The sequence below is a fragment of the Pteropus alecto genome, unplaced genomic scaffold (assembly GCF_000325575.1).
Source record: "Pteropus alecto unplaced genomic scaffold, ASM32557v1 scaffold312, whole genome shotgun sequence".
Lineage (NCBI taxonomy): Eukaryota > Metazoa > Chordata > Mammalia > Chiroptera > Pteropodidae > Pteropus > Pteropus alecto.
The window spans coordinates 1,336,031-1,349,546 of record NW_006433948.1 but is presented as its reverse complement, the minus strand read 5'-3'; the positions used below and the strand labels follow the sequence as shown (position 1 = coordinate 1,349,546).

General features: G+C 54.6%; 1 protein-coding gene and 1 pseudogene across 3 annotated transcripts in view; both read right to left on the bottom strand.

Moving 5' to 3' along the window:
* The window catches only part of STARD8 (StAR related lipid transfer domain containing 8), a 67,424-nt gene that overhangs the window by 8,603 nt on the left and 45,305 nt on the right, over positions 1 to 13,516 (bottom strand). For all 3 annotated transcript variants that reach the window (XM_015586729.2, XM_006908511.3, XM_025044457.1), the window contains 2 exons: positions 1,952 to 2,023; positions 512 to 593 (listed from right to left, as the gene is read on the bottom strand). In XM_015586729.2, the coding sequence (XP_015442215.1) occupies positions 512 to 593; positions 1,952 to 2,023 (154 nt within the window). The remainder of the gene's footprint in view (positions 1 to 511; positions 594 to 1,951; positions 2,024 to 13,516) is intronic.
* LOC112477193 lies at positions 8,730 to 8,845 on the bottom strand (annotated as a pseudogene).

Here is a 13,516-nt window from a genome sequence, read left to right as displayed (position 1 = left end):
AGACCAGTTGTGGGTATGAGAGGGGGACCGGGGCCGATAAGTCGAAACCAGATTGCAAAGGGCCTCGGGTGTCACAGCGAAAGAGCTCTGCACTTCTCCCTCCAGGCGGTGACATATTTTAAGCAGAGGAGCGCCTGCCTGCAAACTGACCCTAGTGGTTATCGGGAAGCTGGACTGGGACGGAGAGGGGGGTGCACAGATGGAAGGCGGGAAGGCCGGTTAGGAGGCTGGAATGGATTCAAGAAGTCGACCGAGCTGGTGTAAGTAGAGAGCGGACAAGTCAGAGGATCATGCGGGGGACCCAACTGAAGGGAGAAAAGAATCAAGGCCAGATTTTGGCTTCCCAGCTAGAGCGCCCAGGTGGGCGACGGTGTCACAGACCCAGAACACAGAAGGAGCAGGGTGACTGCAGTAGATGAGTTTTCCATTAGGGATTGCTTTTTTTTTTTTTTATCATGAGGAAGCCCCAAGCCAGGCCTGATGTCCCAAGCCTGGCCCTCAGCCCCCCTACCTGCACAGGGCCCCCAAAGAGTCCTCGTCCAGAAAACCGTGGTCCTTCTTCACAGAGCCAAGATCCAGGGGGAGCGAACCTTCTGTATGGCAGAGAGAAGCCAAGGTGAGTTGAGGGCAGGAAGAGGGAGCCTGGAGGAAAGAAGGGGTCCAGGAGCTCAGGTGGGCCATCAAGGGAGAGGTGCAGGACAGGCGGGTCCATGGGCTTCCCCAGTCCTCTGTGAATCCTGGGCTTCTAAGACCAGGAACCTCCTCCCGGATCCAGGTGTAGTGGCAGGGGGCGGGGGTGTGCAGAGAAAGAGGGAAGACAGAAGAAACGCTTCTCGCTGCTACCCAGAACATGGGGTGCAGGGGCAGGGGCAGTCCGTCAGGTTTAGGGAGGGGAGGGGAGAGAGGAAGGAGCAGGGAGGACGGGAGAGCAGCCAGGAAACCCCACACCTCTCCACCTTATTGGTAAAATGAGGCCATTTACTCATTTCCTGATATTCATAGAGCACCTCCCTTGTGCCAGACACTGGGGAGACAGCAGTGAACAAGACAGAAGTGGTCACAGCCTCCATGGACTTTACATTCTCCCGGGGGCAACAGACAATAAACAATATGTGAAACCAACAAGAGAATGCGGTCATTAACGCCACAAAAAGGCATCGGCCAAGGTGATGGGGTGAAGAGAGGCTGGGCACGGGCTATCCTGGAGAGGTGGTCAGCAGGCGCCTTCTGGGGCAATGACCTCTGAGCTGAGTCCTGAAGAATGAGAAGGGGCCGGCCATGCAAAGAGCTGGGGAAGAGAGTTCCCAGTGGCACTAACATTAAAGCTCTGAGGAGACAAAGGGTCCGGAGTGAGCAAATGATGGGAAGGAGCCTGGGCCCTGGTGAGTGAGGATAAAGCACTTGGGCTGACTCCATTCAGAGCAGAGGAGTGACAGCGAGTCCGCCTTCACGGGGCCCCTCGAGCTGCTGTGCATTCGGAGCAGAACAGGGAGCACAGGGAAGAGGCTGCTGCACTAGGCCAAGTGACTGATGACGGGGGGTCACACTGATGTGGCAGTGAAGGTGGCAGGAATTGGATGGATTCAAGATATGTTCTGGAGGGAGAAGAGACTTGCTGAAGGGTTACATACGGGGGACAAAGGAAAGGATGATTCTGGGAGGTGGGGCTTGAGTGGGTGGTGATGCCATCAGGAGTTGAGATTGACACCTGTCGAACTGGAGGTACCCGCCAGATATCAGAGGACAGATATCGAATTGGCAGCTAAATAGATAAATCTGGAGCTCGGAAATGAAGTCTGGACAGAGAGACATTTGGGAGTCACCAGAATACAGATGGTACTTGGACAAGAGTCTCCTGGGAAAGAACTGCTGAGGGAGGACGGGGGTCAGAATTCAGCCCTGGGAACCAGACACAGGAAACTTTGGGAATGGGAGAAGGGAAGAGACCCACCTTCAAAGAGCTGAGCATACTGAGGGAATCCTGTAGCTCGGAGCCACTCGCATGCTTTCTTGGCCTCGGCTTCTAGAACAGAACAGGGGGAAGAGAGTGAGGCGGAGAAGCGGGGTTAGCGAGACGATGGGTGAATGTTGCGTCACCTCCCGCACGTAGGCATCTCCAGTTCTGGTGACCTGGAAACGGTAAGAGAGGGGCTGGCACCCTTGCTGCACGTCAGACGGCTCACTTTACGCTCTGCTCCCGAAGCCCCACTCCCTGTGTGCCTGGGACCCCCTTTCTTGAGCCTCATTCCCTGCCTATCCCGAGCCCCTCCCACTCTCCTGCCCCTGCCCAGCAACACAACCCACCGACAGCCACCAACTCCCAGGACAGTCTGGGGTCAAGGACTACTGCTGGGGACGGAAGGCGCATCTCTGTCTCTTCCTCAGGGAGCCACCCCGTTCCACAGCCCGGGTAGACTGTCCTAGTGCAGCTGGGAACAGAAAACGTCCCCTTGGACAATCAAATCTCACTTTGCACACACGACAGGCTGTGATGGTTTCACTGTCCCCATTTCCTGGATCTCCAAAGCGGCTCAAAAAGGCGGGGCTGGTGTACGGTCCATAGTCAGGGCCCGTACCCCTCGGACATGGTGGCTTCCCCAGTGCCCTCCCTCCCCTGGGAGCCTCCCAGGGCTATGCCAGCTCTCCCACGTGGCTGGCCTATTTGCGGCATAACCCAGTGCTGACTGTCATGCCAACAGCGCTGGCTTGTGGGCGTCTTGGAGGGCAACGGCTGGGCCAGCCGCCCACCCGTGACCTGGGACTGCCTGGCACTGAGCGGGATACCCCTGCCAGCCTCAGTGGAGAGGTACAGCTGGACCGAAGCCACAGAGTAGCAGCAGCAAACTCTGGGACCGCCCAGGCAGTGACTCGTTCCGTACCCAGGTGGAGCTAGAGAGCTGCTCTGGCCACGGAGACCGGCCCCCCACTTCCTCCATGTTCTTCACACCTGTGACCAGGGGACTCCGAGGAGATTAGTGGGGTTCTTCCAAGACAAGAAATTCTCCGTGTTCCCAGAACCCTGACACAAGGAGATTCAGGATGAGAACCCAGGAGCCAGGACAGATAAAGGGCAAAACTGTTTCAGAGATGCTGGGTGGGTGGAGGGGGGAAGAAAGCATGGGGTAAGGTAGAAGTCGGTCAGAGAAACCACAAGGCTCCTCGGAACCACACGCTAATGAGGACTTGAAGGCTCTGCGGCTCCTTCATGAGTGCGTGCGCCCAGCCGGTACTGCCCCAGCTTCTGACTCCCCGTACGGCTGTAGCCAAGTCTGCTTCTGTCCATGATCCATGTGGATTGTGGGGGTTCGTGCACATGCATTCGCACCCCCCAGGCCCCTTGGTCTGTGCATGTACCTGCACCTGCGTGTCTGTGCGTGTTTTTTGTTGCTGCAACTCTCTAAGCTGTGATAAAGATCTTGCAAGTCCTGAGAGCATTTGTCCACACAGGTCCTGCTGACATTACTTGTGTCCTCTGGCAGGGGGCAATGCAGGCCTGGGAAAGGATCCAGGTCTCTGGGCAGGTGATAGATAAGAGCAGCCTGGAGGGACTTCGGGCCCACCCAGCGAGCACTTTAGGGACATGGTTTTGCTGTGGCAACCACGCCCCAGCCTTCTACTGTTCCCCATCCTCAGAGCCCCTCCCAGCAGCCAGCTCTGCTTCCCTGTCAGTAGGACAAAGGAGAGACCAGATCGGACTTTCCAGAAAAGTGAGCACAGAAGGAAACAGTGACACCTAAAGGGCCATAGGTGTTATGGCCACCTCAAGCACGGTTGCCAATCCCCGGGGAAAGGCCAGCATGTCAGGAACACACCCTAGAAGTCCACTGCAGCCCCCAGTCACTCATGGCTCGAGACAGAACAAAGAGGAGAGACACACCTGCCTGTTCATTACTCCGGTGCTCCTTCTGAATCCTGAGGGCCTCGGGAAAGTGCATGGCCATGGAGCCCATGGCGGGGGGTGACAGGCTGCCAGCTCCCCTAACACTAGGTGGTGGCCCTAGCCAGGACCGGTGAGAATGAAATCGGCTCACTCAGGTGAGCACCAACTTGTTTCATCAAGGGCCTTCTAGCCCCTGCTATTCAAAGCGTGGTCCCTGGACCAGCAGTGTCCACCTCACCTGGGAATGCGTCAGACACAGAGTCCCAGACATATTGAATTGAACTGCCATTGAATTTGTGTGAATATTACAGTTTGGAAAGTGTTGGCTGAAATCTAGCTCAAGGATTCCCACTGATGGATGCACAGTAGAATCTGCTAGGAGGTTTTCGAAATACCAATTCCCCAGGGCCCCATCCCCAGGGGCTGTTTTAATTGGTCTGTGGTCGCACTCTTCAAATCAGTATTTTTTAAAAGCTACAGTATGGGGAATACTGAGGCTCAAGGGACTTTTCCAAGTCACACAGAGTTAAGCGTCACAATTGAGACTACAACCCTGATTTTAAAATTCCATGTCTAGCGATCTTTTCCATCACATTATACTCACCCGCCCTCAGATGCCAGGTAAACAGTGGGACTTAGACTCAAAGGAACCGACTCCAGGTCCCCGAACATTTTTTCCGCCCCTGTGTTCTAGGGAAGTGACGAGTCTGAGTTCAAATCCTGGGGCTGTCTGTCAGTAACTGTCTGACTTTGGGCAAGTTGTTACCCTCTCTAAGACTCAGTTTCCTCCTCGTTAAAATGGGGCCAATAGAATCCACTTCTTATAGCTACTGAGAGCATTCAGTGAAGTACTAGAGAGAAAGAAAATCCTTGACACACAGTAACGAGCACTCACCAGATGACTCTCCTCCCCTCTCCGACCAAAGCTCCCCAAAGGAAAAAAGATTGGGAGCCAAATGGCTTGGGGAAGCAAGGTCGGGAGGCAGAAGTTTCAGAGGCCACAGCACCTCAAAAAGACAAAGGGGCCATGGAGTCTGAGGCAGGGCTCCAAACCCAATCCCCAGCAGCACTCCCTGGTAGGAATCTGGAGAATGTAGTAGGTTATTGCCCAACAGGATAACAGGGACAGTGGCTCCTGACAACACATCACCCCAGGGAGAGCTGGGAGGCCCTGAGGCTCCCTCCCAGATAAAGCGGCCAGGGACATATGTCTTGTTGTTTAAGGGCTGAGCTAAGTAAGGTGTTTTGCCTCCATCCCTCCCACCCGTCCCAGCCTGCCCAGGCTGGGGCCAGGAGTGACCACCCATCCCCAGAGAGTCAATTTACCTGGGGCTGGGGGCCCAGGCAGCCCAGACCCAGGATTGTCTTATGTGCCCGGCGGGGGGAGTGACACCGGGCAGGCTTAGGCGATACAGACATGTCTGTGGCCCCTAGTCCTGTCTCCGTGTCCAGATGTGCAGATTCCAGCACTTTCAACTGCTATATTATGCAAGCCGTGCTCTGGCCAAGGCTAGGGTGATGTGCCAGGACAGGTCGGGGACGGCCCTCAGCTGGCACAAGCTGAATTCCAGTGAGATTTAAGCCCAGACCCTCCCCTGGGGAGGGGCCCAGCCGATCCGAGCCATAAGATTTGAGGGGAGAGGACAGGTTAGAGATCCCCGTGATCACTCAAATCAGATCCCTGGGCCACACTCACAAGTCTCCTGAAGGGAGCGTCAAAGGACTGGTTTCCGAGGTCAATAATGGCATCTGCGCCTACATTTACGCAGGCCACGTAGCAGGGACCTCAGCGTGGAGTTTGAGGAGTCGGAAAGTTCTGCATTTTTCTCTGCAGAGAATGGGAAGAGGGGCAAAGCAGGGCTTCTGTTCTCAAGCTGCGCTATGCGCATGAGGGTAGAGTTCAGGCTCCCAGGAGAAAGGCAGCCACATTCCCCACAGAGTCAACCTTAAGCTTTGGTTTCCAAACCTACACGGCGAGGACTGACCACTTCACCGCTGACCTTCCTGCTTACTGTCTGAATTTGGTCAGGCTCTACCTAGTTTTCAACGTGTCTGGATGAAAGTTAGAATTAGAGGAGGCTGCTTTCCTTGACCTGGGTATGCGCAGTCTTTCAGGCTCAGTTCAGACCGTGTCCGAGTTGTCAAGAAGTGAGAAAGAAAGCCAGGCCTCACTTAGAGAATGTCACCAACCCAATCCTCTTCAGGCCACTAATGGGGAGCTGGTCACTCAGCCTGCTCCCTCCAAACTCAAAGTCCAGCTCAGGCTTACAGACCAGGCAAGACACATGGCCCCGGACAAGCAATGGGTGGATGTCAGGGATACCCGGATCGAAGTGTCTCTGTTACAGCTGGAGCACAGTAACCTCTCGACTCAGGCTGCCCATTCTAATCTGGGAAGCTTTGAAAATGCCAGTGCCTGTGCGGGCCATGATTGATTACATCAGAATGTCTAAGGACAGGATTGGTTTTTCTGTTGGTTTTTGACCAGCATAGGTGTCTGGAAAGATCGATTCTAGCCAGAGGCCAGACACACGCCATTCTAATCACTGGCCCATGTTCTTTCTAGGCCGAGGGCAAGAGGAGGAGAAGACAAGAAGCAGTAAAAGAAATACGTATAGTATGACAGGGGCGGGCAGGTCTGTGGGTGTTTGTGAAGATAATTTATTCAAACAGTTAGCCGACCTGCTCCATAAGGCCGCTTCCAACCAATGTGTGGGTTTCCTTTACCATATTTAGCTCCTTATCTGGGAAGGCATCTCCTTCGTGGCCCTCAGTGTGGGATGACAATCTCTAAAACAAGATCTGGTATCAGCATGGCCTCTCCCACCTTCAGTGAGCACAGGAGGAAAGCATTCTAAGGCGGTGGAGAAAGATCTGCAATGCCATTGCCTAGGTGACAACCCCAGTTCCCAAGGTGGGCTCTGCGAGGCCAGGCTGGTACCCACGGTGGGTAGAGGGGCCGCCTACCAAGCCAGGCCTTGCCGCTGCACCTGGGAAAGGCTCGGTCCTAACAAACAGCTCCTCGGACCATTTCTCTCAGTTGATGCAAGGCCTGTTTCGTCCGCACAGCGCGCTTCTAGAGAGGGTCCTGCTTACAGACGAGATGTCGGCCAACATCTCACTCGATGCCCAGTGTTCGTGACAAGTGCCTCTCATCCTCCCACGAAGAGACACACTAAGGAGCCTAGGCGAAAAAGAAGGGTGCCCTCACCCCAGTTTCAAGCCTTGGATCCCTCAGAGCCTGTGCTTCATCCGAATTTGCGGCCTTCACAAGAGCACATACTGAGAGGTGGATTCGAGGAGCGCCTAGACATCCCCTCCTGACCCCAGAGCAGACGTTCGGGGGGTCCGCAATACCTTGTCCACTGGAAGGCTGGGTGCACGTGTCTGTCCCTGCTCCCGCTGCTCTTCGCTGGAATCTCAACTCTAACTAGAGGCTTATAGGAGAGGGAGGCAGAGGGAGGGAGACAAGACCAAAATAGCTCTCATCCCGCATTCCAACCCTCACAGGAGGAGCAGCACGGCAAGGGCCACCGGATTTCGAGCGGCCTAGCTTGGCAGCGGCAAGACACTGGCTGGCCCCGGCTTGTTACGTCGACGGGCAGAACCCAGGCCCCCACTACACCTGTTCGGATGCCAGCCTCAGTCTCAGCTGGAGCTATAGCGGGATGCCAAGCTCCTGGGCCCACGCGAGCAACACTTTTGGAGTCTCCCTGTCACAACTGAGGCACCGCCAAGGCACACGGCCCAGGAGGGTACGGTACTGTGGGACTGGGTGACAATGAAATGAAGCCACTGAATGTTCTCACTGGCCAGTGGCCATCCATTCTAACATGCCTCTCTCTTTAACACCTCATGTTCAAAGCCACAGGTCCACAGCTATTCTTCAACCAGGGACAATTTACACCTACCCCGGGGACCTCCGGCAATGTCTAGAGAGAGTAGAGGCTAGCGATACTGCTAAATGTCCCACCGTGCCTCGGACGGCCCCCACGACCAAAGAAAGATTCCAAACTTGAAGCGTGAGACCTCACCTGGGAGCCACAGGCAGCTCCACCCCACTCTGGGGATGTCCTGAGGGGTGACGTGAAGAAAGGATACAATATTCAATGGAGGTCCTTTGTCTTTGGACACTGTGGACCCCTTGCAGGGTCAGCCAGGGAGAGGAGGCAGTTGTAGTTTGGGGTTTTTATAAATATGGAAGCTACACAAGGAACCACCAGCTGTGCCCCTCCCTCATGAAGCTGTGGCCTGAGCTCCAGTACACAGCTGTAAGTGAGGGAGGGTCTTTAGAGCCCTGTGACCCGCTGGGGCTGCTTGAGAATCTGGGTCCAGAGCTGGCTAGGCCTGTGGTCACCTAGGCTAGCGCTAGATACAGCAGTGCCACAAAGCAGGCAGCTGACATTCCTGCCTGGCGCAGGGCTTCCCTGTGAAAGTGAAGGTCAAAGCTGCCACCTGTTCTGACGAAGTCTCTCCATTAGCTTTCTTGCCCCCAGGGGATCATGCCCCCAACCCAGTCCCAGGTGCTCTGACAAGGTCATGGTGACAAGGCAAGACAGGTGTTTTAATAACCCACGTGCTACTGCACCACCTCCAGTCCCCAGCATGGAGGCAAGAGATGCCAGCCTAACTAGTTTGGGGCAGACGTTAGACTAGCAGTAAATGCTTTCCCCTTTGGTAAGGAACAGCATTGGATTGAAGGTCAGGAGAACTACACTGTGGCCGTAGAGCCACTAGGAACTTGTCGGGTGACCTTGGGCAAGCTAGTGCTTCCGAGCCTCAGTTTCCCCATCTTTTTTTATGAGACTTTATTATTTTTTATTTTTCTGTTATTTATGATTATTATTTACGCCTACAGCACTTGGTCTTCCTAGGTGGTCTCCCATCCAAGTACTAACCAGGCCTGACCCTGCTTAGCTTCCGAGATCAGACATCGGGCTTGTTCAGGGTGGCGTGGCCGTAGACCATGGACCGTGGCTCCACCAGGGCGTGAACCCAGGACCTTCTGCATGTATAGCAGACGCGCTAACCACTACACTACGGAACCACGTCCAGTTTCCCCGTCTTCTAATGGCCATTCACCAAAATCTAGATCCAGAGCAGAAGTAGGTGTGATTGGCAGCAGCCAGTTCAGTAAACTGAGGACCAAGACTAAACCCATCTTCCCCTCCGAAGCTCTCCTGGTTTCTTGCCTCCAACTAGGCAAATCTCCAGTCATCCTGGTCTGTCCTCTCTCTGCTCACGTATTTAGTCACCAAGTTCTATCACCTTTTCCATCAAATGGTCACTGTTTCCCACAGCCAACCGTGCTCTAGGTTCTCGTGCCTGGATTATTTCAGTCCTCCAAGTTCCCAGCCACCAGTCTCTCCTTTCAACATGTCTTGCCAGCTCCTTATTCCAAGAGCCTAGCTCCGACCTGGCCACTGCCCTACTCTCCAGCCTAACAGGCTCCCCACTGCCCACAGCCCAGAGCAGACGGACCAGACTGCTTCCTATCTGAAAGCTAAGGTTCCCCACACTCTAGACCCAGCCTGACTTGAAGCCACAAACTCCCATCATTCACCAAGGTGGAGGTCAAACATCCCCCTCCCATGAAGCCTTCCTTCCCTGATCTCTCAGCAACCCCGCAACACACAATGGCTCAGTTAAATTAACTGGACCCCTACACATTTGCAGCACCTCCTCAGCAACAGACCAATCTGTGTCCCCCATTCAACCTGCTGATCTCAGTATCCCCACTGCAGTGTTCTGGCAACACGTAGGCACTAGGAAGTCCTGCTTCTCAACTAAGCACCGTGTGGGCCTCCGACTCCGCCCCCTCCTCTGGCATCGCTACAGCAAGGATGCACAACTGAGCGGACACCTGCCACTCAGCACACTGGCCGACCGGCTGGATACCTTGCCCCAGGGCGGAAACCACAGGGCCAGGAACCAAGGCCCAGAGGTGTGAGAAAGGAAAACACACTCTCCGTGAGGGCGGAGGCATCCTGGCGTCCAGGAGCACTTAGCTTTCCTATCTCAAGCCCCTGTAAGGACATCAAGTTCACTTGAGAGAAGGGACATGCGCCATGTCCTGCTTCCCTCTCCTGGCCTGCGAAGTCTTGGCGCTTGCCCGTTTTGACCTGGTGCCACCACTTCTACATCCCACCCCCCCTTGCCTGCTTCCCTTTCCTTTTTCTGAGACCAAATATAAACTCCCGGACAGGAAATGCCTTGAAGGAGCCTGTCCCCACCCTGAGATCCAGAGAAAATTGTCTCTGACACAAAGGAAATGGGCTTGAGAGAAGCGGCCTTCTCCGCCAGGGCCTGTTCTCCCTCTGGAAGCCCATGGGCACAACCTGTCCCCTGACTCCTGCGGCCAGCGAAACAGAGGGGGCCGTGATGCTGAGCACAAAGAAGCAGGCAGGGGCCGACAACCTGCACGCTCAGGCCATGCCGGGCCGAAGGGAAATAGCCGTGTAAGACCTAAGAGCACGGAGGTTTGGGGGTACAGTGGGAAGAGTAACAGGCTAGCAATCTGAAGACATGGCTTTTAGTCCTGGCTCTGCTACTTCTTAGCTGTGGCTGTACCTATGACTGATAACAACATCTGTGATACCGAATGTAATTACGAATAATGATTAATAACACATCGTAATATTTACTGAGTACTTATTACGTGCCAGGCCCTGGGCTAAGGACCTTACACAGACTGTGTCGGACAAGACTTCACTTCTCTATGCCTCAGTGTCCTCATCTGCGAAATAGGAATATGCTCATAGTAGCGACGACACGAGGTTTTTACAAGTTTAAAATGAGATAATAATAACAATAACAGCCAGAGGGACATTGTTATGTCCCAGGTATTTCTTTAGGTGCTTTTTCTACGGTCTATATCATTGAAGCATCACAAGCAGCCTGTGAGGCAAAGTGCTCCGATAATCTATTTGGCAGATGAGAAACCTGAGGCCCAGAGATAGCAAGTAACTTGCCCCAGGTCAGCGGCTAAGAAGTGGTGGACGAAGATGCAAAGCCAGGTGCTCTGGCTCTAGAGTCAGAGCCAGCAAGTTAGAATCCTCCTCATTAACTAAGCTGAATCAGTGAGGCCATAGACACAAAAAAACATGCCAGGGTTCTTACAGGATGAACCCTTAGCCTGAAGTAAATGCCCATCAGTGGAAGGAGCACTTGAGCATCCCACACCTCATTGGGCCCCCAAAATAGCCCTGTGGCCAAAGCAGGCCTACTGCACACGTGGGGAAACAGCCTATGAAGGATCGTGTGGCTGCTGTTGGACTACAAATGGGGCCAGGGGCCCACGTAAATGTTCAGAGCCCTCCCGTTAATCTGTTACCATGGCAGCCTCCCTAGGCTCTCCCCTAGAAATCCACTCCCCCTTGGCTATGCACTTTATTCAACTCATATTACCTGAGCACCTACTGGGTGCCAGACCTTGTGTTGGCACCAAGGTGTGAAAACTGAACAAAAGATGAACTGTCCTGGACTCCTTGGCCAAAGTGCTCCCAGACCCATCCTTCTCAGTGAGGAAGAGGCTAAGATGGACTCTCCTTTGCAGCTCCTTTGGAGGCAAGAGAACAGAATGAGCTCGAAAGCGATGGGGCCGGCAGACGGTAGTTTGATTTAAGGAAGCCTGCAGCACCCAAGGGCCCTAAGGCTAGAGCTTCTGGAGAAAAGGCCCCCTCCCCACAGACGCCATTCCAACATGCACCACACCAGCCGGAGGAATCGCAAAGTTAACATGGCCAGCCTCCTGCCTGCCCCTAACCACCCACACCTTCTAAATAATGCCACCTGGTTGTCAAGACAGCTCATTAAATTGTCTGTTCTTCCTTGATGCCACTCAGCCAGCACCCTCGTTCCACACGGCGGGGCTGGAAGGTGCTAATCAGGTGGGCCTGCTGCCGTCAGAACCACCCCCCAACTCCCTCCTGCACACCCTCCCACACCCTAATGCAGCTCTGCTTAAGAACAGTGGTCCCCAACCTTTTTGGCACCAGGGACCGGTGCTCCTATGAGAATCTAGTGCCTGGTGATCTGAGGCGGAGCCGAGCTGGTGATGCCGGCGCTGGGGAGCGGCTGCAGACGCAGATGAAGTTTCACTTGCCAGCCTGCTGCTCACCTCCCGCTGTGCAGCCCGGTTCCTAAGAGGCCATGGACCGGTACCGGTCCGTGGCCCAGGGCTTGGGGAACCCTGATTTACAGCATCAATACCTGGCCCTTTCACTTTTCTTTCCTGTCCATCTGTCCACCTGGTGGGGGACAAGGACTTGGACCTGGGCACTGTTTGCCCGGGAGAGACCGATCACTCGTGGGTGTGATGAGTCGTCAAGGAGAAGGGACGCCTAAAGGGAGAGAGAGAGGCTGTGGTACAGTCACTAAGGGCGTGGGGGGTGGGGTCGCTCCCTGGCTGCGTGACCTTGGGCGAGTTCTTCATTTAGGCTCTCCTTGCCTCAGTTTGTTCGTGTGTGAAATGGGGATGATGAGAGCACTACCCACTTTACAGACCTGGCATGGAAGCCAAGTGAGTTCAAATAGGTCAAGAATCCAGGCGCTCGCTGTTGGTCCTGTTCTCACTGTCACTACGACCCGCTGCAGTGTCATAAATGCCCGAGGAGAGCTTTTCGTGAGGAGGTGGAAGTGACAGAAAAGTCCAGAACTAATGACCAGGAGCTGGAAGGTTTGAGCCCTGTACCTCTGCAGGTCAGTGGAAAACAACAAAGTGACAAGGTGGCAGAAAGTACTACTAAACGATGCTAATGAGAATTCTGTTTATACTATGGGCTCCAACACTCAACGACCCCATGAGGTAATTACATATCTCCATTTGATAAGTGACAAAATGGAGGCTCATGGGGTTTAAGTAATTTGTCCAAAGTCACCCAGTGCTGCGTATCTCAGAGTCCCTGCACTTCACCATGACGGTCTCCTGCCCCAGGCACCACGTGTACAAGTCAGGATGTGTTTTGCTCCGGCCCCACGCTGGCCTCATTCCCACATGCCCCTCTTTGTTCTCCCCGTTCAGAAGGCCCTGCTCAGGTGAGGGGCACTCAGGCCAGATATCTGGAGCCAAGGGTTCCCCAAGCTCCGACCCCAGCCTGACTTGACCTTGGCCTGGAGCAGAAAAGCTGGCTGTGAGCGTCTGTCTCACACCTCAGACAGGCTGGCTTTTGGCCGGCCCAGATAAAGGACAGGAAATCCTCAGCCACCTCCCCTGGAGATGGCTCCCTCAACCATGGGAACTGAGTCGCAGCCTGGCCAGAGGTTCCTCTGCGGTGGGGAAGCTGCCGAGTCAGCCCCAGCCGCCTGGGCTGCCGGGTGTGGTTTGGGGGAAGCAGGGAGGGCTGAGCATCAAGAGACCTGGCTTCCGAATCTTCCCTCCCTGGAGATTGTGCCCTTCTCCTCCCTGGGCCTCAGGTGGAGGTCACCGAGGATCAGCCCCGGGGACCACACTGTTTACCTTACTGAGCTGCTCTGAGAACAGAATGGGATCGTGGAAGTGAAAGTGCCCTGGAACCTTTAAAGAAAGGGGAGGACCCGTGGCTGTCACTGCCGGCTGAGTTGCTGTTTCTCCCCGTCTGATTCACCCTTCTAGGCCCCACTGCGGCCATGGCTCATACTCATTTCCAGTTTCAATGC